Source organism: Neofelis nebulosa, chromosome X (assembly GCF_028018385.1).
Source record: "Neofelis nebulosa isolate mNeoNeb1 chromosome X, mNeoNeb1.pri, whole genome shotgun sequence".
NCBI lineage: Eukaryota > Metazoa > Chordata > Mammalia > Carnivora > Felidae > Neofelis > Neofelis nebulosa.
Genome location: NC_080800.1, coordinates 64,680,902 through 64,706,708, shown reverse-complemented (window position 1 = coordinate 64,706,708; position 25,807 = coordinate 64,680,902). Strand labels below are relative to the sequence as shown.

The following is a 25,807-nucleotide window of genomic DNA, read 5'->3' as shown; positions in this document are numbered from 1 at the left end:
CAAAAAAAAATAAAAAAATAAACCACCTATCACATTATCTGCCATAAAGTAGGGATTCAATAAAATAAGTACACATTTATGGGGCACCTAGGTGGCTCACTCAGTTAAGCATCCAACTTTGGCTCAGGTCATGATCTCACGGTTCATGAGTTTGAGACCGCATCAGGCTCTCTGCTGTCAGCTCAGAGCCTGCTTCAGATCCTCTTTCCCCCTTTCACTCTTCCCTTCCCCGACTCTCCCAAAAATAAACATTTTTTAAAAGTACACATTTATCTAATCTCCCCTACCCCCCCACCACTGCTGCCCCGTCTCTTGCATTCACAATGTAGCTGATTTGATCTCTTCCCTCAAGATTCTGTTCTCAACCTAACAAAGTATGACAGGAAAAAAATAATCCCATTTCAATGGATACTTTTATTATTTATTGAATAGATCACCAACTTTGTCTCCCTACCTACCATTAGAATATCATCTTATTTCCATTCTGAGCAGTGAAACAATGACAAAGTTAATCAGAATAAGCTACTTCAAAAAGAGAAGCTAACACAGCTCATTTTCTTTTAACAGGCAAAATATAAATATATGCAATCTAGAATGCACAATGGTTTAGTCACTAAGAAATTCAAATGGTATCTTGAAGAATGTAGGCAAATCCAGGGTGCAGTAAAGAAGAGCTGAGATGCCGTGCAACTGTTTTAAGGGTTCCTAGCGTTACATCTCTTGGCCACTAGCTGAATCTTGACATGGGGGAAGATTTTAGCTAATGCCAAGTAGAGATGCAACAAGTGCTAAGTTGACTTAGGGGCTGTGCACAGGAACCAAAAGGCAGGAAAGTACTAAACACTGCTGAGAGCATCCACCCCAGGAAGGATTTTACCTGTTTTTGAGAAAGCACACACACACAGACAGCATTACTATAGGACCATGAAGCCAGATATGCCTCCTATCTTCCCAACATGTCCCAATAACATTGGAACATCTATCTTCCTTAGGATAGATCTATGACCAAGAGTTGGTTAACTTTTACATTTTGGATCCTAGGTCTACTAGAGTGTAACCTCTCTGGAATAAGTCTTCCTCTCTGCCCCTCCCAACCCAAAATGGATGCTAGGAGCCTTATTTGAAGTTCCTCCATTTGTACTGTCCAGCTAATAATGAACAGTAATGACAACACTACCTACTAGCTCCACTCCATTCTACACCTCTCACCACATAACCCCCCACCTTCCCCCAAACAAGCCTAGAAACAGAAGAATCTCACCTTCCAGGAGCTCTAAACTGGCACCACCCCCAGTGCTCACATGGCTGACTTTATCCTCTGTGTTCCATTTGGCACAGCAAGTGGCAGTGTCTCCACCACCTGTTGAATGAAAGCCAAGTTAAAAGGAGAGAAAAGAAAAAAAATAAAAAGTATTGGCACCAAACTATAAGGCAGTATGCTCATAAGCCCAAAGATAGCTGACGAACCCCCAACTCCATCTCATTAAGATGTTCCTCCATGGATTATACACACCCGTTCAGCTCTCAAGATTCAACTGGCAGTAAGAAGCTCACTAAAAGTTAATCATTTCCCTTCTACTTCCTGCTGATCAGAATTCAGTCAGATCATACTGGCATTAACTTTGTAGAGGATCCTTTACCTATGATGCTGATGCAGCCCCTGGAAGTGGCTTTCACCACCTCATCCATGAGGGCTTTGGTTCCTTGGGCAAAAGCTTCCCATTCAAATACGCCCACAGGGCCATTCCACACAATCTGCTTAGCCCGAGCAACTGCCTCAGCATACTTCTTGCTGCTCTCAGGACCGCAATCCAAGCCCTAGGAGGCAGAGTTAAAGAAGATGAGCTACCAAGAAAAGCTACTTACAGAAATAAATACCACCTCCACCAAGACCTGAACTCAAGGCAGAACACAAGAGTTTTTTGTAGAACCAAAAGATACCCTTCAGTCTTTAAAATTATAAACCTGCTCATGCCCTTTATGGAAGATCAAATGCAAGGGAGAACCTCAGGTTATTTGATTTAAAAAAAAAAGAAAGCATTCTTAACCACACTATTTATGACTGTGAAGAACTAAATCAGTAGTTTTCAACCAGGGTCAATTCTGCCCATCCCCAGGAGTCATGTAGCAATGTATGAAGACATTTGGTTGTCACAACTTGGGAAGAAGAGGGAGATTCTACTGACATCTAGCGAGTAAAAGTCAGGGATGCTGCTCAACATCCTGCAATGTGCAGAACAGCCCCCACAACGAAAATTACCTGAGATGTCAATAGTGCCAAGGTTGAGAAATGCTTATCTAGATTCAGTGGTTCTCAAACTTTGGCATGCATTGGAATCACAAGGAGGGCTTGTTCCAGCAAAAATTGCTGGGCCCAACTCCCAGAGTTTCTGATTCAGTAAATCAGGGGTAGGGCTCTGAAACTTGCATTTTTTTAACAAGTTCCAAAATGTTGCTGATGCTGCTATTCTTGGAACCACACTTTGAGAAACAATGAAATAAATAATATCCGCATGCTTAACAAAAGGAAAATGAGTAAGCAAACTAGTTTGTCAACATATGATTTTATACAGCTATTAAAATGATAATATGTGGAGGAGTGCCTGGGTGGCTCAGTTGGTTGAGCATCCAACCCTTGATTTTGGCTCAGCAGTTATAATCCCCGGGTTATGGGATCAAGCCCCAAGTCCAGCCATGGGCTGTGTGGAGCCTGCTTAAGATTCTCTTTTTCTCTCCCTCTGCCCCTCTCCCCTGTTCACACTCTCTCTAAAAAATGATATGTATAGAACACTACAATCAACTATTTAGTCTTTAATGTACACACACCTTTTTTCCTCTTTATAATCAGTATAATTCTATCTTAATGTTTTCATATAAGATTTTTATATAGGTTTCTAGGTAACAACATAATCCAGAACAGTCCAAATCATGATAGTACATAGCACCATCCCCAGCACATAGTCAAGTACTTAATAAACGAGGAAACAAAACATGGTTTTGCCCCCACATTACTGATGAAGACAGCAGCAATCATACCATTGCTTTTCCCCCCCAATGGATTCTCTCTTGAGGAGGGTCTCACTGCTACACTTGGAGCCCTCTCTGACAGAGATTTCCTGTAGAGCTTCTTTTAAAATGTTTGCTGGTTGGTTGAATAAATGAGTGAAGAAGTGAGTGAATGTATGAATGAATGAATGAATGAATGAGTGAATGAATGAATGAAATCAAAATGTTTTTGTTCACTCATATTACCAACCACCCAAGTGACTCACCATCCAGCCAGCAGGTATGCCAGAGGCCACAGTGGCTTGCCCAGTCTTGGCATTCTCATCAAACTTTTCAGCAGTGACAAAGTCAACAGGCAAAGTAATTTTCACACCATTCTTCTCAGCTTTGGACATCAGATCTTTGACGATCTTGGCTCCCTCTTCATCAAACAGAGAAGTGCCAATCTATACACAGGAGCCAAGATGAAGATCAGCCTCTACACTAAGAACATGATTACCTCACAAAGCATAGGAATAAGATACAATACAATATAAAGAAACAATTCCAGGACAAAAGAAAAACAACTTTCAAAATAAATAAAAATGGAAGTTTTGCTAGGGCTCATGTCAGAAGCTGGTTTGCTTTTTAAATTTACATAACCTGCTATTTCTCATGGAGAGCGATTTCACATCCACTTAGCATTGGTTTCCTACCTCCATGTTGTTGAGCACCTTAAGGAAGGTAAAAGCCATTCCACCACCAATAATCATCTCATTGACTTTGTCCAGCATATTATTGATCAGCTGGATCTTGTCTGCAACTTTAGCTCTAGAAGGGAAAGCAAGAACATCACCAAAAGAACAGATGGACTAAGGAAGTGGTATTAAATAGTGCCTGAGTTTTTATACCAAGGCACAGGAACAAGGAAATGTCCTCCAAGTGACAAAATTATTGGCTAACTACTCTGGAAAATAGTATGGAGGTTCCTCAAAAAGTTAAAAATACAACTACCCTACAACCCAGCAGCAATTGCACTACTAGGTATTTACCCAAAGGATACAAAAGTACTAATTTGAAGGGATCCATTCACCCCGATGTTTATAGCAGCATTATCAACAATAGCCAAATTAGGGAAAGAGCCCAACGTCCATGGACTGATGAATGGATAAAGATGTGGTATATACATACAATGGAATATTACTCAGCCATAAAAAAATGAAATCTTGCCATTTGTAATGATGTGGATGGAACTAGAAAGTATCATGCTAAGCAAAATAAGTAAGTCAGCTGGGTTCCGGAAGATGGCGGCGTAGGAGGACGCTGGGCTCACCGCGCGTCCTGCTGATCACTTAGATTCCACCTACACCTGCCTAAAGAACCCAGAAAACCGCCAGAGGATTAGCAGAACGGAGTCTCCGGAGCCAAGCGCAGACGAGAGGCCCACGGAAGAGGGTAGGAAGGGCGGCGAGGCGGTGCGCGCTCCACGGACTGGCGGGAGGGAGCCGGGGCGGAGGGGCGGCTCGCCGGCCAAGCAGAGCCCCCGAGTCGGGCTGGCAAAAGCGGAGGGGCCGGACGGACTGTGTTCCGACAGCAAGCGCGACTTAGCGTCTGGGAGGTCAGAAGTTAACAGCTCTGCTCAGAAAGCGGGAAGGCTGGAGGACAAAGGGAGGGAGAGCTGCTGAGCCCCCGGACGGCAGAGCTCAGCTTGGCGGGGAACAAAGGCGCTCGCCAGCGCCATCTCCCCCGCCCATCCCCCAGCCAAAATCCCAAAGAGAACCAGTTCCTGCCAGGGAACTTGCTCGCTCCACACAAACACCCAACTCTGTGCTTCTGCAGAGCCAAACCTCCAGCAGCGGATCTGACTCCCTCCCACTGCCACAGGGCCCCTCCTGAAGCGGATCACCTAAGGAGAAGCGAGCTAAGCCGGCCCCTCCCGCCCCCGTGCACCTTGCCTACCCACCCCAGCTAATACGCCAGCTCCCTAGCACCACAAGCCTGGCAGTGTGCAAGTAGACCAGACGGGCCACGCCACCCCACAGTGAATCCCGCCCCTAGGAGAGGGGAAGAGAAGGCACACACCAGTCTGACTGTGGCCCCAGCAGGGGGCTGGGGGCAGACATCAGGTCGGACTGCGGCCCCGCCCACCGACTCCAGTTATACACCACAGCACGGGGGAAGTGCCCTGCAGGTCCTCACCACTCCAGGGACTGTCCAAAATGACCAAACGGAAGAATTCCCCTCAGAAGAATCTCCAGGAAATAACAACAGCTAATGAACTGATCAAAAAGGATTTAAATAATATAACAGAAAGTGAATTTAGAATAATAGTCATAAAATTAATCGCTGGGCTTGAAAACAGTATACAGGACAGCAGAGAATCTCTTGCTACAGAGATCAAGGGACTAAGGAACAGTCACGAGGAGCTGAAAAACGCTTTAAACGAAATGCAAAACAAAATGGAAACCACCACGGCTCGGATTGAAGAGGCAGAGGAGAGAATAGGTGAACTAGAAGATAAAGTTATGGAGAAAGAGGAAGCTGAAAGAAAGAGAGATAAAAAAATCCAGGAGTATGAGGGGAAAATTAGAGAACTAAGTGATACACTAAAAAGAAATAATATACGCATAATTGGTATCCCAGAGGAGGAAGAGAGAGGGAAAGGTGCTGAAGGGGTACTTGAAGAAATTATAGTTGAGAACTTCCCTGAACTGGGGAAGGAAAAAGGCATTGAAATCCAAGAGGCACAGAGAACTCCCTTCAGACGTAACTTGAATCGATCTTCTGCACGACATATCATAGTGAAACTGGCAAAATACAAGGATAAAGAGAAAATTCTGAAAGCAGCAAGGGATAAACGTGCCCTCACATATAAAGGGAGACCTATAAGACTCGTGACTGATCTCTCCTTTGAAACTTGGCAGGCCAGAAAGGCTTGGCACGATATCTTCAGTGTGCTAAACAGAAAAAATATGCAGCCGAGAATCCTTTATCCAGCAAGTCTGTCATTTAGAATAGAAGGAGAGATAAAGGTCTTCCCAAACAAAAACTGAAGGAATTTGTCACCACGAAACCAGCCCTACAAGAGATCCTAAGGGGGATCCTGTGAGACAAAGTACCAGAGACATCACTACAAGCATAAAACATACAGACATCACAATGACTCTAAACCCGTATCTTTCTATAATAACACTGAATGTAAATGGATTAAATGCGCCAACCAAAAGACATAGGGTATCAGAATGGACAAAATAAGTAAGTCAGAGAAAGACAAATACCATACAGTTTCACTCATGTGTGGAATTTAAGAAACAAAACAGATGAACATGGGGGAAGAAAAAAGAGAGGCAAACCAAAAAACAGACTCTTAACTATAGAGAAGAAACTGAGGGTTGCTGGAAAGGGGAGGTATGTGGGGAGAATGGGTTAAATGGGTGATGGGTATTAAGGAGGGCACTTGTGATGAGCTCTAGGTGTTCTATATAAGTGATGAATCACTAAATTCTACACTTGAAACTAATATTACAGTGTATGTTAACTAACTGGAATTTAAATAAAAACTTGGAAGAAGAAAAAGAGTATTGGCTAACTTTGCCCTATGTTTCTTCAACCCAAAAGGCCAATCTATTTCTAAGAAAACTTCTACAACATAAAGGATGTAGAATACCTACTATTGGGGCGCCTGGGTAGCTCAGTCGGTTGAGCATCTGACAGTTGAGTTTGGCTCAGTTCATGATCTCAGTCTTGGGATCGAGCCCCACATCAGGCTTTATGCTGGGCCTGTGCATGAACCCTGCTTAAGCTTCTTTATCCCTCTGCCCCTCCCCCACTCACACTCTGGCAGAACAAAAAGAGAAAAGAAAAGAAAAGAAAAGAAAAGAAAAGAAAAGAAAAGAAAAGAAAAGAAAAGAAAAGAAAAGAAAAGAAAAGAAAAGAAAAAAGAAAAAGACCTACTGTCTAAAGAAACCATGAGACCCAAACAGGTCTAGTTTGCCTTCTCCCCACAAAAACCAGAAGTCAAGACAGCTAATTAATTATACTTCAGCAAGACTGCTAACTGTGGGATCCCTGAGCCCATTCAAAACTGTCCCAACCCTACAGAAGGGATCAGATCATATACCAAACAACTATATACCGAGCAAAAACAGGTATCCACACTCTTAGATCTATGTTCAGTTGCTGGGACATGTGGTTTATGGCACTTATGATTCTACTGGACCACTTAACTCAACACATCTATCAAGCACCTTCTCTGTGCCAAACAGTGTTCTAGGTCTTTGAGAAATATCAGTGGGCAAAAACCAAAGACCTCTACACCTTCAGAGCTTCTAGTATAAGTAAATAAGACAATAAATACAGACCTACCTTTCAGCTCCCTGAGAGAGAAAAAAAAAACTAAACATAAACACTCCTAAATATATAAATTCCATTGAAACAAACAAGAGATCCCCTTGGGCCTGTTTCCCTCTTCATTCAATAAACAAGATGATGCCTACCCTGTGAAAGGCCCTATGCTATGATTTGTGAGAGGGAGGTTCAAAACAACAGTGACATGGGGTACTGAATGGCAAGAGACTGTTTATCTCCCTTGTAAAGACTGGTCACCACCAAGGGTTAAACATGGATTAACTACTATCCCCACACACAGAGCAAGAGCACAAGAGAGAGAAAATAAATAAGAGGGAGAAAAGGAAAGAGACTCAATCTCTTCTGAAGAATGTGGGATGGATATGCTACAGCTCAAGTGCCCAGCTTCTTCAACAAATCAATGGAATGAAAACAATAAGGAAAAGAAGACTACTACAGAATAAAATATGCCTAACAACCAAACTCAAGGCATGGACTTCATCTGGATCCTTATTCAACCAAACCAACTGTAAAAAGATAATTTCTGAGATGACAAAGAACTTCTGAATACAAACTTGATATTAGATGACAGTAAGAAAACTGTTAAATTGTATTAAGTATAACATGGTGGTTACTGAAAAAGAAATCTCCTGATCAGTTATGAGATACATACTGAGCTATTAAGTGAAATTATATGTCTAAGATTTGCTTGAAAATGCTGTACTCCTGACAAAAATGTCAGTAATTGTTGAAGCAAGGTATTAGGTACCTGGGGGCTGATTATACTGTTCTCTCAACTTCTGTACATGTTTGGTGCTTCCACATGTTTTTTAAATAAAATGTAAAATTTCCCCCAAACTGCGAATGGTCTAAGACTACACTGGAAGAAAGGTGGCAAAAAAAGACCCTCCACATCAACTTTCCCCAAAACAGCGATTTCAGGGTCAGCCTAAAACCTAACCATAACAACTAGGTGGCACTCATTACCATATTACAGGACTACAGAAGGATGAAGAAAAGAAGCTCAAATCCTAATCTCCAGAGCAGCAAAGATAAGAGTGTGACCTTTATAACTCAGTGCACAAGAGGGGCAATACTTCTAGGACACAGATGACAACCTGTACCCACCTGAATTATTTTTAGGACCCTGAAACTGGGCTCATGAAGCCTGAAGAGCAACTATGCTACCTGAAACTGACACCGAACTCCAGAGTCAGCTTTCATAGGAAAATGCTGAGTGTGTTCAATCCCATGGAAAAAAGAAAACATGCTCACAGAAGGGTCAGTGGCATCCAGCCATAACAAGGGTGCTACCTAGATAGCCATGCCAAGTGACAGGAAGTTATCTTATCCAAGCAGTACACTAGGTCCCTGTGCCCACTCTATCACCTAAAATCTATCTTCCTAGCCTCTTAACCTTTGCAATTCTGAAATTTCTACTTCTAAGCCATTAGAATATCATTATCTACGTGGTACCTTTCCCCATAGGGGAAAATATGAAAAGGTATATAATTAGGGGAAATGAGTTCCAAAGGATAAATTAAATACATATGAGGGGATTTTCATGGTTATTCTTGCCATACTGTATGTATGTGAAAGGCTCAAAGGCTTCAAAAACAGTAAGATGAGCAACTATGGTAAATTTTTCCCATTCTTCCCTCCAAAACCACTTGCTCTCCTTCTGGGCCCTGTTTTGTCCCAGGAGGCTGACCTGCATGGACTGCATCAAGGGGCTCTCTGGCTTCCAGTTGGGTTGCAGCCAATTGGAAGTGGGAGAGGGAATATCAGAAGACTGAAGGGAGATGAAAGTATTTATTTCCCTGGCTATCCCAATGTCCCCTGACCAAGGCTACAGTTTCCATCAGAGGGCCCTCTCCACACAACTACCCTCTCTGGATTCTGATAACCACTTCTTCTCTTTGTCCCTTCAGGCCTAGGGACTGTGATGGCTGTGTCTAGCCCCAGATTACTATACTGTCCTTTTGGGGTTTCCCTGAACCCTACCTACACCGTGGTAGATAGATAGTCCCTTTATCAAATTCTCCTCAGTTACCCACTTTGATTGTGCTTTCTGACAAAAAACCACCCAAGTCATGGCCTACTATCAGGCAAATATACTATTTAAAACATGATCTCAGAAAGGTTCTTGATACCCGCCCAGAATGGCCAGGAAGGGTCGCTCTGGGCTCTCCAAGGCCTTGGCAAAGTAGTTCAGCTCCTTCTTCATCAAGAAACCTCCAGCCTTCTGTGGCAGATTGACTCCCACCATGGAGCTAGAAAAGAACAGAGATATTTAAATTTTGGTCAATCCCTTACCAATTCTCCCAATTCTAGAGGCCATCTCCTTATCGTTGAAATACTTTCACAGTTTTCAACCTTAAACTGCACTTAAAACACATAAGGTTTTTGATTAATAGAGCAGGGCCAAAGGGAGCAAGTAAAAAGCAATGACCTTAAGTAGAATTTAAGATACCCAATTAATAGTCTTCAAGTCAAGGGTTTAACCATAATAAGCAAATCAGCCAATTGGTGACAACAGGAGAAAACTCCTCAATTGCTTCCTAATAACAGCATAAGACCCTGATCTTATAGGGGCACTTGGGTGGCTCAGTCGGTTAAGCGTTCAACTTCAGCTCAGCTCATGATCTCATAGTTCAGGGGTTCAAGCCAGGCTCTGCGTTGACAGCTCAGAGCCTGGAGCCTGCTTCGGATTCTGTATCTCCCTCTCTCTCTCTCTGCCCCTCCCCCACTTGTGCTCACCCTCTCAAAAATAAATAAATAAACAACTTTTAAAAGACTCTGATCTAACAATTTTAACACAGGGAGGACTCTACCTGAAATATCCTAAGAGCAACCTCTTCCTAAAGCTTGACAAAAAGCTCCATAATTCTCAACATGTTTCACTTTTATTTCCTCAATAAAATAAGAACCAAGGATATTCAACAAGAACCACAGTCTAGGGGCACCTGTGTAGTTCAGTCAGTTGGGTATCTGAATTCGGCTCAGGTCATGATCTCACAGTTTGTGAGTTCAAGCCCAGCTTTGGGCTCTGTGCTACTAGTTCAGAGCCCGGAGCCTGTTTCAGATTCTGTGTCTCCGTTTCTCTCTGCCCGTCCCCTACTTGTGCTCTCTTTCTCTCTCTCTCAAAATTAAATAAACATTTAAATTTTTTTAAAAAAAGAACCACACTCTAATTGGAAGCTCCAATTAGAAACAGAGGCTGAAAGGATCATGTTCTATATAATACATCACTCACAGAAATCTCCAAAAACAACCCAGAACTTGGGCTATTCCAGTAAAGAGAGGATTACTGTTCCCAGTTCAACATCAAACAAGACTCTTAGTACCTGTGGGCTCGGTGAGCAGTGCCGAAAGCATCATTGACATAGACATCTCCTAGCTTGGAAAGTGAAGCTCGGAAGGCTTCTATTTTGGCTGGCTCAGCTTTAACCTGCAACATCAAAAATACAAAAACAAACAGAAAATGTTGATTGCTGCTAAGACAACTGTAAAAGCATTTCATACCAAGAGTCCTTTTGAACATCTCTAAAGACCCAGAGTTGGTGGGACAGCAATTTTCACAGCAAGCAATAGGATATATTTCTTTTTCCAAATACTCCAGGTCTTTTGGTCACTTCTACATTCTGCTCTCCATCATCTTGCCTCAAATTGAAAACTTAAGATTCCTGAACCATGGCTTAACTTCTAGTCACACAAAGCTAATCACATCCCACTGACCTCTCCCCAACTCCTAGGACAAGATTCTGATTATCTTTCCCTTTTCTTAGCTTGACTCATATCCTCATTTTAACATATCCTTGTAAAAGTCAGGATTATACTTGACGCAGGCTTCTAGATACCACGGCCTTTTTGCAAAGGGAGAGGCCCTCACACATATTCTTCATGAGCCTGGGACAGAGAAGGCAGGTGGACACATGGCAACAGAAAAGGACCTCAGAAATATTTTATATATATTAAAAGGCTGTATTTTATAGAATCTTCCCTAGAAGTTAGGCATCTAAGAAAACAAGAAATACACTTCTACCAAAAAGAGAAGCAAAATTAGAAGTAAAACATGGCTTTGAAATGTCACCTCGGCACCATGGGTGGCTCAGTCATTAAGCATCTGACTTCAGCTCAGGTCATGATCTCATGATTTGTGAGTTCGAGCCCTGTATCAGGTGAGCCCTGCTTCTCTCTCTTTCTCTCTCTCTCTCCCTTCCTCCCTTCCTCTCCCTCTCTGCCCATCGCTCACTTACACCCTCTCTCTCTCTCTCAAAAAAAAGTCTCACTTTTGAGAGAGACATTTTTAAGAGAAAGAGGGATCCAGGGATCCCCCCACCCAAAAAAAAGGGACCTAAAGCAGGATGTAAGGATGGACAAAGATCTCCAGAAAGAGACCAAGAAAAATGCATGGGGGGACGTGGCACTGAAGAATATACAGCACAGATGTTTATTTTAGTCACTGCCAATCCCACTCCCCTGTGTTTCAAAGTGAAGGAGGCTGCACAAAGAACAGGGGCTTTCCTCTAATGACCCAAAGAATGCAGGGGCCCTAAATGCTAAAATTAAAGACTGCAGAACCCACATAATCTTTCTAGAATAGAATATCACCAGCCCTTGGTGACTGGAAGATTATTCGTGTAGTAATGAAAACACTGCCCAAATGGCAGGACACCTGGGTTCTAGCCCCAACTCTAACACTAATTCACTGTGAAAACCTTTGGCAAGTTGATCTCTGTCCCCGACATCTTCTCATCTATTAAAGACATGATAACCCCTTTAAGAACTGTTTAAGGAAAAAGGGGGCAAATTGAAGCTCTTCATGAAAAAGGCACTATAGAAATTAACAATATTCAGAACCCATTTCTCATTTTTGATCTGCCAATAAATAAAATGTTCCTAAAAGACCAATGTGGGTACACTGGAAGAAGGAAAACTCTTATGTCCCTGCTTTGTTGTTGTTTTTATCTATTTTGAACTTACTACTAGGTCTTGAAATTTCGAGCATCAAAGCCACTGGACACTTGACACTAATGTGTGTTTAAATGCAAAGTTAATTAACTAAAAATGTCATAGTCTAGCACAGTTAGTTCATCACTCCCTGAATAACAGGTTTTCCCTCTATTTGCTACCACCTCTAAGTCCTAGAGTCTGTGCAAGTGATTCTCACTCTAAAAGGGCACCAAATTTGAGGTCAGCATTTGACTCCTACTACTGTACCAAGACCATGCCAAAGGCAGGATAAGGCCTGAGTTGCTAAGAAAAGAAACTGCTTGAAAGCTGGTACTCCGATGACCTTAAGAAACACCAGAGGGGTGTCTGGGTGGCTCAGTCAGTTGAGCATCCAACTTCGGCTCAGGTCATGATCTCACATTCATGGGTTCCAGCCCTGCATCAGATTCTGTGCAGACAGCTCAAAGCCTGGAGCCTGCTTTGGATTCTGTGTCTCCCTCTCTGTCCCTCCCCTGCTCGCACTCTCTCTCAAAAAATAAAAATAAATTAAATGTTAAAAAAATTTAAAAAGAAACACCAGAAGTACAACAGGAGATTGAGATACTAGCCTCAAAGAATCTTGTTCCCCAAGACACTAAACACCTTAAGAGTGGAAAGTTCTAAAGGATGACTTCAGCTTCTCTTCTACCAATAGGCAAATTCTAAATCATCCTCAAAGAGCCAACTTATCATTTAATATTTGAATTATGGTTGTCAGGTCATAGTAATCTATCTTGTGGATTATCTACAGTTGCTCTTTTTTTGTTTGTTTTGGGTGGTTTTTAACTATGGTCGTTTTTGCACAACACCAGAGTTGAGTAACTCCAACAGGATCATATACAGTCATGACTGTACAGCTTACAAAGCCTTATCATCTGGCCCTTTATAGAAAAAGTTTGCTGATCTAAAGGACTAAGCTAGATATAAAGCCCAGCAACAGCACCATTGCCTTTAATTTTAGTAAAATGAGTGCCTTTCTGAGACTTAAATTTCTTTATGAAATGATGATAATACCTGTACTTATCTTAAAGAGAATTTAAAAAAATGGTTTACACTGCATAAAAAAAAATGCCTTAAATCCAAGGCACTGTCATCATGAACATCATTTACCCAATTACAACAAATTTTCCCAAATAGTCCCTTTCCACTTGACTTAGGAAAGTACTTTTTCTGCTCACATAATTCTTTTATAAGAAAATCCCAATTATATCACATTTAATTTATGGTTTTAAGAGTACTAAGCTCAACCATTAAGTTAATTCCCCTTCTAAATAAGAATATTCATTGTCCTTCCATAACACATTAGGGCCTATTGCTTAAAAAAAAACTGTCCCAGTCTTAAAAGAATCTAATACTGGCTCTGTTGGAGGAACACCTGGTAGAGCATGGACACCCACCCCCTCAACTGCCTGTGAATGTCTGCTCTCAGCACTTGGGAATCATAGCCCAAGTAGGATTATCACATAATGTCAGATTTCTCATGTTATCATAGGCCAAGTGGGTACCAAAGGAACAACTACAAAAGCATGTCCACTGAATACTCATACCCAAGTATAGCCGATATTCTATTCCTTGACATAGGTGGTGGTTACACAGGTGTGTGTACTCTGTGGTAATTCATCAAGCTATGCATTTATGTGTGTGTATATATGTGTATATATACATACATATACATATACAGGTGTGTGTTAAACTTCAATAAAAAGGTGTGTAAGGAAAAAGTAAACATGAACTACCTCTATTCTTCAGTCTTCTACAGACTCAGCCCTCCTCACCCCCAGTAATGTCAAAGTCCCAGGTCCTACCTTATTCCCAGAAGCATCTTTTCCCTTCCCTTCTTCTTCCACATGAAAGCGAAGGTTCTCCAACAGGATGACAGACCCAGCAGCTGGGTCAGCACAAGCTTTCTCCACTTCTGGGCCCACACAGTCCTTTAAGAATAAAACATCCCTGGGGAGAGCACAAGATGGAGACACTTGAGCAGTCTGAAAGAAACAGTAACAACATGGTTCACAACATCTCCTGTCAGAGTCCACCAGCTCCAGACCCTGGCACTTACTTGCCAAGCAGAGATTTGAGTTCTACCGCAACTGGCTCCAAAGAGTACTTGTCAGGCATGGGGACACCATCAGGCCGGCCCAGATGGCTCATAAGAACAACTGACTTAGCTCCATTGTCCAAGCAGAATTTGATGCTTGGGATGGCAGCCTTGATTCTGTAACCAAAAACAGACAGGCGGTAGAGCAAGGTTACTCCTAGGAATTAGTGGGAACTATTTTATTTATGGTCTCATAAAATATAAAGCCCTTTTTCTTCTCTTAAATTCCTTCAAATCTGTTGGCAACTCAGTGATGGTCCTCATGTTCATGTTCAGGGAAAGAAATCAATTATGATGCTAACCTTCCACCTAGGATTGTTCCATCTGATCCTGTTTTGCCTCTTAGGCAGAAAAGATTTAATATAGCAGGCTTGAGGCTGCTATCTTTAGAAAGACTTGCTTGCAAAGTTGGCCCCCGGCCAGTGTCTGAGAACCTGGCTTTCAAAGTGGACCCTTGGTTCTCTGACATGGGCTGTTCACTGCTCCTAGAGTGTACAAACTAGGTGATTTATGCTGAACACCTGCTTTCCTCTAAGAGTCTGGAATTTTGTTGGTTGTTAGGCAGTGGGCACTCATATGACCAGCTCCCAATAAAAATCTTGGGGGCTGAGTCTCTAATGGGCTTTTCTGGGCAGAAACAACACATACAACTACTGCATTTTCCACTGCTGGAGGGAAAGAGCACTGGAAGCCCCTGCATGGATTTCTCCAGATTTTATCTGTCTTTTCCCCTTGCTGATATTGTCATGCATCCTTTCACTATAATAATAAACCTTAGCAGTGAGAACTATATGCTAAGCTTGTGAGTCCTTTTAGTGAATCACCAAATATGGGGGTGGTCTTAGGGACCCCTGAAACATCCCTCTTATGTGACTGAGGAAGAAATCTAAAATTCCCAAATCTTGGGGCACCTGGGTGGCTCAGTCGGTTAAGTGTCTGACTTTGGCTCAGGTCATGATCTTGCAGTTGGGGAGTTCAAGCTTCGCATCAGACTCTGTGATGACAGCTGGGAGCCGGGAGCCGGGAATCTGCTTTGGATTCTGTGCTGTGTCTCCCTCTCTCTCTGCCCCCGCCCCTGCTCACGCTCTCTCTCTCTCTTTCAAAAATAAATAAACATTTTTTTATGGGGCGCCTGGGTGGCGCAGTCGGTTAAGCGTCCGACTTCAGCCAGGTCACGATCTCGCGGTCTGTGAGTTCGAGCCCCGCGTCAGGCTCTGGGCTGATGGCTCGGAGCCTGGAGCCTGTTTCCGATTCTGTGTCTCCCTCTCTCTCTGCCCCTCCCCCGTTCATGCTATGTCTCTCTCTGTCTCAAAAATAAATAAAATAAAAAACGTTGAAAAAAAAAAATTAAAAAAAAAAAAAAAAAAACATTTTTTTAATTAAAAAAAAAAACAAAAAAAATAAAATTCCCAAATCTTAGCACCATTAAAAGAAATTTGAGGAAAATTTAAAAATATGTAGTAACTTCTTGAGGAGGGCACCTGTTGGGATGAGCACTGGGTGTTGTACAGAAACCAATTTGACAATAAATTTCATATTAAAAAATAAGTAAATAAATAAATAAATAACAATTAAAAATAAAAATATGTAGTAACTTCTTTGCACTCATTACAGATCCTAAGGCACTTTTTTTGTAGGAAAAAATACATTACATAGAACATAGTTTAAATAATGTATCACATTATCTATAGTTTAACCAAAAAGTTATTAAACTCCCTTTAAACATGTCAAATTTTTTTAAAGATTTAATACAAGCTTTACATTTTTGCCAGTCTTTCAGAAATTAAAATTAATAATGAAGAAAATCATTCATTTATTCAACAAATATTTATTGAATTCTTCTTATACCAGTTACCTTTCCAGATTATGAGAATATAACAGTGAATAAAAACAGTCTCTGCTCTCACTGAAGTGAAATTCTAATGGAGAGACAATAAATATATGTATATATATAAAGTATATATGTATATACATGTATATACATGTATATATATAATATATATATGTATATATTATATATATGTGTGCGTATATATATAAATAGGTGTATGTGTGTGCATGTGTGTGTATCAGGTGGTAATAAGAGCTGCATAAAAAATAAAGGTAGGGAGACAATGATTGGGGAATAGTAGTGGAGGGGATTTTAGACAGGGTGGCCAGGGAAAGTCTCTGATAAGGTGACACTGCAGCAGAGAATGGAATAAAAAGCCAAGTTATGTTTCTAAAATGTATTATGCTATTTGACATATATAAAAACTCACTAATACCAAATAAAGAAGAAACCTTCATTAGGCACAAAGTTTGCCCAAAAAAACAAATTAATCTTCAAGGCTATCCCTTATTGGCAAATTCTATTATTTCTAATGCTTCGGTTTGTGAACTCAACACATTTTCTGAAAATGAAAAAATGTACTCAGACATGTTTATCTGCCTTTTATTCATAAAATACCTTGATAAGCTTGTTTCCTATCTTTTCTGTGTGCTGCAGAAAATGAAAATCAAGAAAGGTCAGAGCTGCCTTGTATAAAACAAAGACCTTCCACTATGGCACAGCAGGGAGGTACTTGGTAGAATGCCAGACTCTACTCTGGGGCCAATATCTGAAAATGTTTTGGGTCTAGACCTGTACTGTCTAATAGGTAGCCATTAGCCTCATGTGCCTCTTAAATACTAGAGATGCGACTAGTCCAGATTGAGAAGTGCTATTAAAATACATGTTGCATCTTGGAGACTTACTACCAAAAATGATCAATGTCCCTTTAATTTTTTATTGATTACATATTGAGATCATTATTTTGGACTTACTGGATTAAATAAAATATGTTATTTAAAATTAAGTTCACCTGTTTCTTTTTACATTTTTAATGGAGCAATTGGAAAACTTTATATCTGGCTCAGATTTCTATTAGACAACACTGCTCTAGATCATTGGAAAACACCTTTCCAGCTCAAACCCTTCATTTAAAATTAAAAATTACTTTAAAAAAAGGGGGGGATGCCTGGGTGGCTCAGTTGGTCAAGCGTCCAACTCTTGATTTCTGCTCAGGTCATGATCTCACAGTTTGCAGGATGAAGCCCAGTGTTGGGCTCTGTGCTGTCAGCATGGAGCCTGCTTAGGATTCTTTCTCTCTTTCTCTCTCTCTCTCTCTCTCTCCCCCTCCCTCCCTCCCTCCCTCCCTCTCTCTCTCTCTCTCTGACTCTCCTGCATTCACAAGGTCTCACTCTCCTTCAAAATAAATAAAAACATTAAGAGCAATACTATCATATAAAATTTCTGCTCCTGATTTTGGAGCCAGGATATTTAGAACAGCCTAAACTAACTGAAAATATTAATTCGGAAGTCTTTTCCTTTACATCAAATTTCTCAAAAACTGATTGTATCTGGGCCATGTGGAAAAATACACGTAAGCTTAAATATTACTAGTATTAAAAAATCATCTTGGGGCGCCTGGGTGGCTCAGTCGGTTAAGCGTCCGACTTCAGCTCAGGTCACGATCTCGCGGTCCGTGAGTTCGAGCCCCGCGTCGGGCTCTGGGCTGATGGCTCGGAGCCTGGAGCCTGTTTCCGATTCTGTGTCTCCCTCTCTCTCTGCCCCTCCCCCGTTCATGCTCTGTCTCTCTCTGTCTCAAAAATAAATGAAACGTTAAAAATAAATAAATAAATAAAAATAAAAAAATAAAAAATCATCTTGCACAGTTCTTTATTTTCCAAGGGAAGCCAAGTAACCTTCGACTTTTGTTATTTTTTAAAAATGCATAACCCTTGGGGCGCCTGGGTGGCGCAGTCGGTTAAGCGTCCGACTTCAGCCAGGTCACGATCTCGCGGTCCGTGAGTTCGAGCCCCGTGTCAGGCTCTGGGCTGATGGCTCGGAGCCTGGAGCCTGTTTCCGATTCTGTGTCTCCCTCTCTCTCTGCCCCTCCCCCGTTCATGCTCTGTCTCTCTCTCTGTCCCAAAAATAAATAAAAAACGTTGAAAAAAAAAATTTAAATAAAAATGCATAACCCCAAATCCTTCAAATTTTCAAAACATGGGGAGATTAAAAAAATCACTTTCTTAAGATGACTTATCCCAATTTTTACATTTTTATAATAAAACAGACCAGAGAGTGGGTTTGTGGAAAGCCAAGAATATATGGCTTAATTTACCATAGTTCTACAATAAGAAAAGAAAACCATTTCATCTTATTTAGCCATGGACACACACACATCTTAAACCAAGCTCAAGGTTTAGCAGAGACCTTACCTCTGGTTGTTTGTTATCTGGTTGTTCTTCATTGGAACATTGAAGTCCACTCTAAAAAAGAAACAAAATTTCAGGTTTAGAGCCATGATCCATTCGATTTGTTGTTCCCTCAAAGATTAGGAGAGGCACTTTTAGTGAACCAGTTAAATAAGGTGGGAGTTCAAAATCCACCTTCAAAATAATGTGCCATTAGAAGTCAAGACAGTGGTTAGCCATGGAGAGGAAGGTGGGAGTAGGGCCTGTGATAAGACACCAGAGGGTGCTTCTGGGGTTACAGTGTATTTCTTGACCAGGGTGATTAAACAAATGTGTTCGTTTTGTGATAAGCCTTTGAGCTTATGATTTGTGTCCTTTTAGGTATATATCTCATACTCTAAAAAAGGAATTTTTAAAAATAAAAATCAGGGGCGCCTGGGTGGCTTAGTCGGTTAAGCGGCCGACTTCAGCTCAGGTCATGATCTCACGGTCTGTGAGTCCATGAGTTCGAGCCCTGCGTCGGGCTCTGGGCTGATGGCTCAGAGCCTGGAGCCTGCTTCCGATTCTGTGTCTCCCTCTCTCTCTGCCCCTCCCCCGTTCGTGCTCTGTCTCTCTCTGTCTCAAAAATAAATAAACGTTAAAAAAAAATTAAAAAAAAAAAAAATCAAACCTAACTGAAATCACAGGAATTAGCCCTGAAGTCCTGGGAAGCTAAAACCAGTTCCATCTAAAAAGATTTTTATGTGGACCTAGCATGATAGTAGCTAATAATAAATGGCAGCTGGATAGGTAAGGGGTAATTAAGGAATACATCTTGATTCTGATTCCTTTGGTATTATTTCTGGGTCCTAGTGAAGGTAACTAACATCACTAAAAAGAAAAAAGTAACTGGAAAAATAAAACACATCAATTGAGTATCATTCTTTTTGGAGAAAGCCTGGGGCCTTGTGACCAGAAAAAACTCAAGTGTTGAAGACCAAGTTCACAGGATTCTTCAAGCAAAACACACAATAAAAATAAGATACCTTCTTTCAAAAAACCTGATAGGAGAGGGTGGAACATGTGACCCTGCCTACCTGACAAATAGACAACTGGAAGAGAAGTGATCAAGATGGCACAAGCAAATAATTTCTCTCCTTTGTCACCCAACAGAGATTACTGCTTTACTATTCATTTTTTAAGAACCAATAATTCCTCCCCTCTTCTTCTGAACTCCTTGGAATGTCAGCCTAATTCAATCTGACTGAAAACAACTACATGGTATAGCTGATTGTAGGGTCTAAGTGTTGCCTGCAAAATCTTCCTTAAATTTCTTTCTCATCTATAGAAGAGGAATGATAGTATCTACCTCTTGGTTATTGTGAGAATTACATGAGTTAGTGATCTGTAAAGGGCTTAGAAGAGTACCTGGTACATGGTAAGTGCCATACAAAAATGGCAGCTATTATTATGTATGTTAATGTTTCTTCAACCATTACAAAAACAGCTAGCAGGTCACACACTGCAGGGAAGGTATGACCTAGTGGAGAAGACGGCTGCCATGCTTGAGGCCTGGCAGACAATTACAAAATCCTAGACCTATTAAGAAGACCACCAATTTCCTATATCCCCCTAGGACAGTACTCCAATCTACATCATTGAAGAGCAGCCATTCCAAAGGTGGGTTGAAGGAATAATTCTATGTTCAAACATTTTAATTAAAAGTCTTCAAAAATAAAAGCAGTATGCCTCTGCTCAGAAATACACTCTACTCAGTTTCGGGCTACTTGATTATGATTCCAAGCATCTTCTCTAAATATCCTGAACAAGGCCCCTGCCAGCCTTAAAGTACATTCCAAAGAAGACAGAGTATCCCATTGCCTGTGTCATTTTCCTTCTTACAGGCTCCCAGAAAGGCCTGTGGTCAAAAGCACTAATGGCAACAGGCTGATCCCTAAGCCAACCTTTGCAGTGCTCCCTATTCCCTCCCTTACAGAGAGGAAATTCTTTGGGCAGAAAAACTCAAGAATCTGTGTCATCTATCCAAGCTGCCATGGCATACCTTACTGATGAGAACTGGACTTCTCCCTTCTCATTGCCTGTGGATTACCTCCTTTCATCATCTCCTAGAATCTCAACAACAGCTCTGCTTTTAGCTTCTTTCTGAGGACTCCACCACAGAAATTACTCTTACCTACACATTCCACTTCTTCTATGTAAAATCGGCAGCCCTTCCATTTCCACTTCCCTGAAACACTCCTGAACTTAGCCTCAGGCGTGAACTCAGATATCACTACGCAGCTATCAGAATGGCTGAAATAAAAAACAGTAACACCAAATGCTGGTGAGGATGCAGAAAAACTTATCGCTCATACACTGCTGATGGGAATGTAAAATAGTGTGCTTGCTTTGGAAACCTTCCTAGGAACTCCTCAAAAGGTTAGGCATATGACCCAGTGATTCCACTCCTAGGTGTTTACCCAAGAGAAATGACAGCCTATGTCCACACCAAGACTTGTGCATGAATATTCAATGTTCACAGCAGCTTTATTTGTAATAGCCCCAAACTGAAAAAAAGCCAGATGTCCTTCAAGGGGTGAATGGCTAAACAAACTGTGCAACATCCATACCATAAACTACTCAGCAATATAAAGAATGAACTACTGATACACGCAACAACTTGGATAAATAGAGGGTATTAAGCTGAGTGAAAAAAAAAGCCAATACCAAAAGGTTATATACTGTGTAATTCTACTTATGTAACATTGTTGAAATGATAAAATTTTAGGGACAGGGAACAGATCAGTAGTTACCAGGCATTGGAATGGAGGGAGTGGGGGGAAGGTGCATGACTCTGAAGGGGTAGAATGAGGGAGGGCTTGGTGGTGATCAAACAAGACAGTTTTGTAATTTGACTGTGGTAGGAGTTACACACAACCTTTGTGTGATAACACAGCAAAGAACTATACACTTTATTCCAATGTCAACCTCCTACTTTTGATATTGTACCAGAATTTTGTAAGATGTATCCACTGGGGGAAATTGGGTGAACAAAGACTTCTCTGTACTATTTTTGCAACCTTCTGTGAATCTGTAAGTATTTAAAAATAAAATGTCAAAAATATTGATTTAAAGTAAGATATCAAGTCTCTAACACCTGCAATTTCAGGGCTCCCGGCCCATTAAAAGCTCTCAAGAGTACCATGCCCACTCTTGCTTCACTGGAAATACCCTCTGACTGGAAAATTGGGGTATTATGAGCATCTTGAAGACTTTTTCTCTGCTCAGTTTTTCCTCTCCATTTCTTTTTCCACTACATCAAAGCTGTTGCTTAACAAGTTACAACAGGTTCAAGAAACACAGGTTTAAAACAAAACAGGGGTGAAGGGAGCAGGTAAAAGGGAAGTGCTTCACAAGTCAGCAAAGGAGTAAGACTGGCAATCTTTGTTAGGAAGAAAGGAAGTGACATTGCAAAAATAAGCAGGAAGTTTACTCAAAAGGCTATAGAGTCAACTGGAGACCAAAAAAATGGAGGTGGAACCTGGTAATTACCCAGTCAGGTTTCTGGCTATCTGAAGTTCCCCAACAAATCAGTCAGTTTCCCTGGGCAATTCAAAGCAGGAGCCAGAAGACTCAGCAAACATCAGAGTTTTCTTTTGCAGGACAAAGAGAGAAGGCAAGGGAAGCCACACTCAGGAGGCCCCATTTCTGAATCACTGCCAGCAACCACTACATAAAGGCACGGAAACAAGAAGAAATTTGAGCTGACAAGGCATAGCTGGCCTAGGCTCTTCCAAAAAGTAGTCCTACAAAATGTGACTCCATTCAAAAGAGATACATTAATAGGGAACAAAGTAACTTCTTGTCCTCAGGCCAAATAATTAGAATTTATCCTGGGTACAGGGGGAAGAATATGGATTGCAACCTTCACAGACAGTCTTTAACCTGTCCTTGTTTACAATGGTGAGTATTCAGAGGATCTGGCTGGCAGCCAGAGACCCAAATTCTAGTTCTAGCTCTGCCACCAATTTGCTAGTTCAGTGACCTTGGACAGGTAATTTTCCATCAGCAAAACAGGACTAGCTGTTTTCATTTCAAGGCTCAGGGTTAATCTGTGTTAAGTGAAACTTTGAGTCCTTGAACAGCAAGTTATTTCATGTTGGGTCCGGAGGGAGAAAAGATAAGCACCTCCTAAAGTCTCACTCTCCAACAGCCCAGTTAATTCCTCAAACCAGTTTCCCTGAGGAGAGAAAATAAAGCCCAAGACTGCAATTGCAGGAAGGTGACCAGCAAGCGTGACGCCCCACCCCTTGTCTTCCAGCTGGTGTATGTTATCTCGAAAGGTCAGCCTTGAGCCCAGTGAAGATGAGAGGCAATAATTAAAACCTACGATCCGGAGGCGCCTAGGTGGCGCAGTCGGTTAAGCGTCCAACTTCAGCCAGGTCACGATCTCGCGGTCTGTGAGTTCGAGCCCCGCGTCAGGCTCTGGGCTGATGGCTCGGAGCCTGGAGCCTGTTTCCGATTCTGTGTCTCCCTCTCTCTCTGCCCCTCCCCCGTTCATGCTCTGTCTCTCTCTGTCCCAAAAATAAATTAAAAACGTTGGAAAAAAAAAAACCTACGATCCGGTTGCATGCCAACATCCACTTGGCCGATTTTTATAGAATCTATCCCCTTTCCTTAAGATCATCAGAAGGGTAGAAAGGGCCCATTTTTAATACCAGGATGGCTTTGATTCCTACTTTGTCCAGAGTGCAAATGCCTAGATCATTTGGGAAAATGTGGATGCCAGGTGTTTTTCATGGCCCTAAGATACTGTTTTTCTATTTCCACAACAAGACAAAGAAGGCCACTTGCAAACTAATAGTGGCCATAATGAAATTAGAGAAAAAGGGAGAGCTGCATCAACTTTTACGGTGCCCAGAGTTATGAAATTCATAGTGCCCTCCTATATTTAAGCCTAGGGTAAAGGGAGATTCCCTACTGCCTAATGTGTCTGTTAATATCCAAAAGATGCCCTCACTTGAACCAGCCCAAATTGGGAAAGGGGCGGGATCACGCCATTCACATGCCTGTCCATCAATCAACCACTTCCCAAAAAGGACAAGACTGCACAATGCTATCAATGCAAGCCCTGTGACTCCCAAAATGCACCATCCTTGGATCCTATCAAGGTATATCAACAATCAAGTCCAGCAGTTACATACCTAACTGTCCTCCTGCACTTTGCTCCTGGCATGCAAATATACCGTAGGTTACAAAAAGGATAAACACAAAAGTTCCATGCACCATACAATTTGGGCATACAAGGGAGAAGCCATGTTGGTTAAGTGACCAGGGTTCCACATGTGCAGAGTAAAAGACCCCTAAGTGCCTGGGTAGTCATCGTCACTTCTAATATCCTGTTTCTCTAGCCACCTGTGAGGTGAGGTTGGAAAAAAAGAATGAGCAACCACACCCTGCTCTACCATCACCCAGAATGTGTCACAATTCTGATGTAAACCCCATGCATGGCCTGTAGTCCAACGGCGGCATGTAGAGAGGCCTGTTACATAAGCTCTGTAGGGCCTCCTTCTGTGCACCCCACCCCGCTCCACCCTCCCATCCCCAGTGCTTTAGGGGGTGCTACTCCTGAACATCTAAATAACCTCTTCAGGGAAATTTTTCCTTTTGTGCAGTGACCTTTGGATTGTGGGCCTTTTCTCATTTATCTGGGATGGTCTAGGGCGGTGGGGGAAGGGAAACTAACCAAATGACCTTTCAAGGTCCCCTTCTTGGGGCCTAGGGATTTGCAGGCTAAGCATTACATCTCACCTCGCCGGCTGGGAGCTGGAGACGATGGAACCTCATCTCAGGAATAGGAAGGAGGGCAAAATGGGTCCCGGAAATGAGCCCTTCCTCGGCGGAGCCACCTCCAAAGGGCAAAAACGGCTCCCTTTCTCGGGTGGAGCAAGAGATTAGAAACCGTAAAACTGGAGCAAAGCCTCAGCCACAATGGTGGGCAGCCTCACTCTGCAGGGCTAGAACCCACGGGGCCGAGCCAAGGACTAAAGCAACTTTGGGCAGGCAAGGAAGCAAGCTGGCTGTGGCCAGAGACGCGGCAGCAGAGCCCTTGAGGGAGCATGAGCAGATGTGCAGAATTACCTCATGATGACCCGCTTCGCCTTCACGTTCAGCTTGTCCAGAGTCAGCTTATTAGAAAGCGACATCTTGGCAATTCAACGGCAGCAAGGCTGAAGGCTTAAACAGCGGAGAAGAAAGCGGCCGACGTACGTTCTAGTAGCGTGCGGAATGCAGAGAGTGGCTCAGGCCACACCGCCCCGCCTATCAGTCCTCCCTTTCCCCTCCCGCGCGCTGCGCATAGCAGCCACTATTGGCCGCGGCTAGAAGGCGCCGACGCCCTGCCATTGCTCTGAGGCGCTGTCCGTCTGCGAGGACACTGGTGGGACGTGCGGTTTTAATTTGTCACGTCCAGCACGCAGCAGGCCGCTGGAGACCTTCGTGATTTGAGGGCGGGAGCAGGAGGCGGTGCCGCGCGGTCGGCAGAGGGAAAGGGTACTGTGTGGTGCTCCAGGCGGACGTGGCGAAAGTAACAGGCTCAAGGCCTCCGCCCGGGCCCTGCAGCTGCCCCACCCGGAGCAACTGCAGCGCCCAGCAAACCCCAGACAGCCCGGGTAAAAGCGCCGCCCCCCACCCCACGGAATTCTTGGCAGCCCTACCAGTATAGATGCAAAGGGCACTGGTTTCCTGGCTGCCTAAAACGGAATTCTAAGTAAGGCTGCTGATTGACCTTAATAATTGAGACCTCTCAGAATTCGGGAATGGCCTAGGTGCCCCGAGCTTCCCCTTTTTTATAATTAAAAATGCAATCTCTTTGTTCCGGTTTTGACACAATTAATGCTAATGGCAAATAGATAGCATTTTTCATATATTAACTAATAATGGTTACAAAACTCGGAAGTAGGTATTGCCTTCCTCATTTTACAGATGAAGTAAATGATGCAGAAGGAGGTTTAGTAACTTTCCTAGGGTTTCAGATCTTGCAAATAGTGGATTCAAACCTAGGCAGTCCAGATGTAGAGTCCATATATCTGAATAGGGAGAGGGTTAACATTAGGCAGGGAGAGATGAAGGACCTTCAGGGAGGTAGGAAGCAGCACAAGTGGGAGGCTGAAGAAGCAGCAGCAG

At 42.4% G+C, this 25,807-nt stretch overlaps 1 protein-coding gene across 1 annotated transcript; it reads right to left on the bottom strand.

Moving 5' to 3' along the window:
* Window positions 1-394: 394 nt before the first annotated feature.
* Window positions 395-24,978, bottom strand: PGK1 (phosphoglycerate kinase 1). The gene is made up of 11 exons (XM_058714637.1): window positions 24,764-24,978; window positions 18,668-18,718; window positions 14,387-14,542; window positions 14,133-14,277; window positions 10,680-10,783; window positions 9,486-9,605; window positions 3,702-3,816; window positions 3,273-3,452; window positions 1,641-1,818; window positions 1,262-1,360; window positions 395-877 (listed from the first exon to the last, which is right to left on the bottom strand). Exons 1-11 carry the CDS (start codon window positions 24,826-24,828, stop codon window positions 837-839), a joined length of 1,254 nt encoding a protein of 417 aa, XP_058570620.1. The 5' UTR covers window positions 24,829-24,978; the 3' UTR covers window positions 395-836.
* Between the last annotated feature and the right edge of the window lie 829 nt (window positions 24,979-25,807).